General features: G+C 31.6%; 1 protein-coding gene across 2 annotated transcripts; it reads right to left on the reverse strand.

Annotated features, from left to right (window-relative positions):
- Window positions 1-3038: 3038 nt before the first annotated feature.
- On the reverse strand, window positions 3039-6570 carry LOC110715095 (beta-amyrin 28-oxidase-like). 2 transcript variants are annotated; one of them, XM_021893677.1, is made up of 4 exons: window positions 5606-6569; window positions 5110-5267; window positions 4443-4630; window positions 3039-3476 (listed from the first exon to the last, which is right to left on the reverse strand). In XM_021893677.1, exons 2-4 carry the CDS (start codon window positions 5231-5233, stop codon window positions 3180-3182), a joined length of 609 nt encoding a protein of 202 aa, XP_021749369.1. In that variant the 5' UTR covers window positions 5234-5267; window positions 5606-6569; the 3' UTR covers window positions 3039-3179. The 2 variants fall into 2 exon arrangements, with proteins under 2 accessions (XP_021749369.1, XP_021749368.1); XM_021893676.1 differs by having other exon boundaries at window positions 5110-6570.
- Window positions 6571-6832: the final 262 nt, after the last annotated feature.

Here is a 6832-nt window from a genome sequence, read left to right on the forward strand (position 1 = left end):
AAAAAAACCAATTATTAATTGTTAATAATTCCATTAGGTGATGATTCATTATCATCATTTATTAGCAGCAATTGGTTTGCCACAAATGGAAGGGGCTCAAAATATGATAGGATAGGTTTGATTTGCAATACATGGAGGGGAAAAAGTGGACAAAGGGCAGTGGCGGAACGAAGATTATAATGTTAGTAGGGCACCATCAATCACATACTAATCGAGTAATTGACAATGAACCAAGCCTTATAGAATTCTAGAATGCTAAATATACTTTTAATCTAGGTACAAAATTACAAATTAAGATCTACCATTAATAGGAGACAAACTTGTTAAAAATAAAATATTAAATTATAAAAATTTAGATTTGGCTGACAACCGCGGTAGACTGATGGAGCCGGGAATGTGGGTTTGCTCACAGAGTTGGATAAAAGAGAGAATAGAGTATTTGTTTTGTTTTTGGGCTTTTTGGGTTTTAAATTACTACCTTTGTTTTATATTATTTGTAATGATTAGACATTTTTCCTGTCTACTTTATGTAAAATCATTATAAATAATATGAAATAAAGGTAGTATATTTCTATGAGCTATGACACAAAAATCAATATTTTGTGGGTATTTTTATTAAAAAAAATAATATTTGGGGATAGTATAAATCAGAGATTCAACTTTTATGCATAAACCCAGCTTAGTAAACAATAGTCCAAACCATATGCAATTTTTATTGAATTTTGACAATTTTTGTAAAAGGACACAAAAAAAAAATTAAATTAAAAAAAATCTGGTAGGGCACGTGTCCTACCAAGACAGACACATGCTCCCTCCACTACTGACAATAAGCCATTAATGACATTACATTAGATACTATAATTAATACATACTCCCTTTTTTTAAGTGTCTCATTATGCAAGTGAGACGAGTTTCAGGAAAAAAAAACCATAAAGTAATATATAAGGTTTTTTTTTTTTTTTTTTTTTTTTTTTTTTTTTTTTTTAATGAAAATAAAGTACTCCATAATAAACTACCTCCGGTCCAAAAAAAACTCGTAGCGTTGGAATATTTTATATCTCACAATAATACTCCAAAGTTACGATTAATTTAGACCGGAGGTAGTATAAGTGAGGTATAGCTATAAATAATTTTTTTTGTTAAAGTAAAAGAGGAAATTTGATTAGGGTACCACTAGGTATATTATGAGAAAGAGAAATATTATAAAATGATAGTTAGGTCAAAAGGAAGAGGAATCATATGGAGTACGAGGAAGTAGTGATGGAGGTTAGTTATGTATTTGCAAATGCATAACAAATACTAAAATATTAAAAAGCATATGGGGGTGAGAGAAAGGAGGAGAGAGATGGGTAAGTGGGGCCATTTTTTAAATGTACCGTTGAAAGCTTAGATAGTATCATTGACTATGAAGTGATATCATTTCTACCGTAGTGATACTATTTCTACACGTAGTGAGTACCACTGGATGAATATATAATACCACTACATACATAAATAGTGCCACTGAAATGTTCAATGATACCATTTAATCATCTAGTGATACAATTGATCACCCAGTGGTACTACTCTAAATTCAGAAATGCATTTACGTGAAATGACCCCCATGCCCCTCGTTACAATTGGTGGTTCGTACACCCGGGTGTACCATGCACATGGTACACTCGGATTAAAGTGAAATGAACATAGTATATAATTGTAAAGAACATCATGAATTTATAAAAGAACACAAAGACTGAAATATAAAGAACTCACTAATTTCTTAGAAAGGGTTTCTAAAAAAAAAAGATAAATACTAATTGAGTCTTACCAAAAATTTAATGTCAAATCATTCAAAATCTTCAGATATCAAGAATTTATCTATCTAAAATTAATTTCACCCAAATATAATTCGAATTTTCATTTTTAAATTTCAAAATTCAAAAACATATTATTCAAGTAAAAAGAACATAATTTGTATTGTTGATACCCAAAGAACATGCTTAATTTATACGAAGTATACCTTAAAGAACATTGTCGTTAATATAAAGAGCATATAGTTTAAACTCAAAGAACATGTTCATCAGACTCAAAAAAGCATATTTCATTCCATTTTAAAAAATGATAAAAGAACATTAATCATAAAATGAAGAACATCATCTTCAACCTTAGAAAATAACACCAAAACATTGATAAAATTTTTTTTAAAAAAAAAAACACAAAGTCTTATATGTGGCTGGCCACACGGTGTGGCCATCCATTATGAGGTTACTTTGTTAGTGTTATAGGAGTTACTCGTTCAGTTTTACAAGGGTTACTTGGTCAGTATAATAGAGGTTACTTGGTCAATATTACAAGGGGTTGCCGGGTCAGTGTTACAGGGGTTACTTTGTTTTTTAATAAGTGGACACATGGTATGGCCAGCCACACACAAGACGCACTAAATATAAAATATCTTCTTTCAACAACGAATTCGTCAATTACATCTTCCAATTAAAAGATTCATCGGGATGATAAAATCAACTCCATAATAACACTAAATCACTTTGAAATCTAAAATTTATCATGGTTTCTCTCTACAAAATCTCAATTTCTCTCTCTTAAAAAAAAAAGAAATTTTGTTTACCAAAAGTAATATAAAATGTAAATAATAAATCAATTCCATAAATCAAAGAATACAAATAACAAATCAATCCCATAAATCAAGGAAATAATCGTTTTGATTTTGTTTTTTACTCGTGTACTTCGTAATTGCACACAATGTTCTTTACGCGTTTATTAAACTTTTGTATTTTACCCAGGTGTACCATGAGCATGGTACACCTGGGTGTATGATGAAAATTTCATACTTTTTTTTTTTTTAAAAAAGGCCGTTTTTGAAAAGTGTGACACTTAAAAGACGAAAGAAGTATTAGAAAATATTATGTCCTAACAAACCAAAAAAAAAAAAAAAACTCAGTTCATACAACGAGCATTTAAAGTTTAGCCTTTTGGAATAACAGTGCATTTTTTGTATGGCCGGCATAACAAATATGTGGCCACTTATAAAAACACGGAGTAACTTTGATAACATTGACACATTAACCCCAACGTTGAGATTAATAATACCAATTTTTCTTATATAGAATCATAGGAAAGAGTAATTGAGATAACTGTTACAGCAATCAAACTAAAGACATTTGTGACTACTTATCATCCTGTTCTTATTCCTTTTGAGAACAAAGGTTGATACGTAGGCCATCGACGAAGACTGGATCTGGAGTATAGATTACCCTTTCATTTGGGTTGGCTTTTGAAAGTCTAAATCGAGTTACTACGTTATGCAGGAAAACGAGAACCTTAATTCGAGCATACTCTCTTCCACAACACATATGAGGTCCTAATCCAAAAGGTACATATACACCACGACCTTGTTTCTCTTCGAATCGTGATGGGTCGAATCTCTCTGGTTCTGAAAAATGTACTGGATCTATGTGTGTTGAATAAACTGACCAATGAACCTAGATTTCAAACAAGATAAAATCATAAGAATGACTAATTATAATTTTATGTACTTTGTATTTAACAAAAACATTGTCATAATTCGTTATTCTTTTCTTTTCCTACAAGCCAACTCATAAGAAACAGTATAAATCAATGATACTTTCTCCCTTCTAAATTAGATGACATGTTTCTTTTATTATGTTTATCATTGCAAAAATTCAATCAAATTAAAAATATCTTTAATTATACTATTGTAGATAAAGCAAAGTTTATAAATAGTGTCAAAAGTCTAATTTCAAACTGAGAAATTATGTCATAAAATTAAGAAATTTTTTGTGAAGTTTTCCTTAGCCAAAGGGCTCATCAGATCACTTGTGCGTGGTATTCTCTTTTATGCATAATTATAAGACCCACTTGTTTGGAATGTTCACCGTTTGATAATTTTACATTCTCCACAGCTCATAAATGAACAGAATAATCTCATAAGTGAAATCCATGAGATTTTTTCCAAATATATCTAATCTATTAAAATTATAGAGCAACTTTAATGGTTGTAACTAGGGACTTGCTTGTAATATTAAATAATCCTTAGATAATAGCTTGATCATTGGTGTAAGAAAATGTAATTAGCTTGGTCCGCCAAGCTAATTTGCTTGTAAAAGAACTTGCCAAAATAAAACAAATTAGAATAAATATTTTGAAATATAAAAACGTAAATTAAGGAGGTGGGGTTCATTTTAAATAATAAGCTAATAGCTAGTCATTGGAGCTCGAATTAGCTAAAATGACAATTAGCTTAAAAATTTATGTGGCATGTTAAACTAATTTGACAATTAACTTGTCATTGGGGTTGCTCTATACTCTTAATAAATTAGATATGTTTAGAGTTCTACATATATAGTATAATTTCTTATTATTAGGAAATGGTAACAGGTTATGTAGAAGCGCGATATATAAAGATCATGTTTGATTTTCATACATACCTTCCACCCCTTTGGAACTGTGTAGCCACCGTAATGGATGTCTGTGGAAGCCTCCCTAAAACCTCCGAGGGCGGGTGGCTTAAGTCTCATCGTTTCACAAACCACATTCCACGAGTACTTCATTTTCTGAATATCCTTCCAATTTAGTATCTCCCCTTTTTCTTTTGATTGTGCAATCTCCAATTGTTCTAACACATATCAAATGTGTGTGAGAACAACTAAATTTGGAAATAATAAATATTCTATGTTAGAGTTTTAAAGTAATTCAGTTATTCTAGTCTACGGAGTGCATCAAATTTGATAATTAATATTTTGTATTTCAATAAGTGACTAGTTATATACCAGGCTAAGCTTGGTTTTGTGGTAAGGATTGTACCTTCCAACCTTACTAGTGACACTTTGAGAGTGGAGGATCTCTTATTTTTCCTCCCTCACTTTTAAAGGGTCTGATCCGCAAATAATAATAATAATAATAATAATAATAATAATAATAATAATAATAATAATAACAATAATAATAATAATAAATAAATAAATAAAAAGTGACTAGCTATATATATGCGTATATCAAATCAAATGGTATAAACCGATAATTGACCTCATAAAAAATTATGGACAAATGTAAATATAATTATGGACAATTATTTGATCAAAATTACAAACGTACCTTGTAAAACTTTTTCGTACACGTCAGGATATTCAGCAAGATGAGCCATTAAGAATGTAATGGTGTTGCTTGTTGTATGGAAAGCAGCAAACAAGAGTGCTACAATCTTGCCAACTAACTCCATCTCGCTTATAAAGTCACCGCCTTCAATCGATGCCCTAAGCAACCCACCCAAAAAATCAACATCATCAACATTCACATGATCTTTCTTTTCTAAGACCTCCATTTTTCTTTGCCTAACTAATTCTACTAGCTTATCTCTTATAAGTTTTGATGCTTTTACAGCATGGTTGTATGGGGTTCCGGGGAGATTTAAAGGCACTGATATGATCCCCTTGACCAAGGTATGGTAGGGCTTAGCCAATTCTTTAATTTGATCACTATCATAGATTTTCAAAATTAAATTGCAAAACAAGGAAATAGTGAACTCTTTTGATAATGGTAAGACTTTTACTTGGTTAAAAGGTGCCCAATGCTTCTCTAAATGCTCGCGTACCTTAGTATCCATAATTGGCACGTAATGTTGCATCGACTCGAGCCTAAGAAACTTGTGTAGTTGCTCGTCGAATAGCTTCCATGGTGAGGAAGTAGAGTCAATGTTCGTTAATGAAAGAACATCTACAAGCGTAGGTGGTAACCACGTCTTGAATTTTGACTCGTTTGAATAAATGAACTTGTTACCCGAGGCACCACAAAAAATGGACATTTTTGCACCGGCCAACGACGTTTGGAAGATGTTAGCAGAGTACTTCTTCATTCGATCACTTATAAATTTAGCCGGATTTACCATGAAACTCAAGTTTTCTCCGAGTATTGGCCACCCGGTTTTACCCGGAGGAAGCTTTGAGCCTGGAGAGGATGTTATGATACGAAAAATAAGTATGAAGAAAATTGTTATAGCAAGGGTTAAGAAAATGATGAAAGCCATGGAAGGATAGTTACGTTGTTCTGTGATGTTTTTGTTGATCTAGACTTCAAAAAATTTGATGAAAGGAGCTAGAATGAATACATGTGATAAGAGTATGTGATTACTAATTTACTACTCCGTAGAATTAGCTATATATATACAAAGTAAACTTTATATCTCAGTACAAAATACTTCGTAAAAGGAAACCATTTGGACTATTCATTACACGCACGATCTTAGCGAGGGCTAATAGATTTTGGAAGCATTGTAATTTGTCAAAAATGTTTCCATTTTCGGTAAGAATCTTAGCACGGCCCACCCCTTGATTTTATACGAAGTATAATACATTATGTAATATGTATGTGTGCATGGTCACGGTTCAAATCTTGTTGCACTTATTTTTTTAATTCCATTTTTTTTCTGTATTTTTTTTCCTTGTATTCTTTTTCCATGTATTTTGGCTTTACTTTTTGTTATTTTAATAGGAAATAAAATTTTAATCCTAAGGTTTGTTCTCTTCACACTACTAAAATCCGGCTAAATTGCGACCGTTTTTCTACGATCGTCTGGAAAACGGTCGCAAATTATGAAATTTGCGACCGTTTTTTATGCGGTCGCAATATTACGACTGCTTTGAAAACGGTCGCAAATTTGCGACCGTTTTTAGCTTTTAGATGGTCGCTAGGATTTTTGAACAATTAAAAATAATTCTAAATTAAATTAAATCATTTGCGACCGTCAAAGACGGTCGTAAATGTCATAATCTGCGACCGTCAAAGAGACGGTCGTAAATATCATAATCTGCGACCGTCTTTG

Source organism: Chenopodium quinoa, unplaced genomic scaffold, assembly GCF_001683475.1.
Source record: "Chenopodium quinoa cultivar QQ74 unplaced genomic scaffold, ASM168347v1, whole genome shotgun sequence".
NCBI lineage: Eukaryota > Viridiplantae > Streptophyta > Magnoliopsida > Caryophyllales > Amaranthaceae > Chenopodium > Chenopodium quinoa.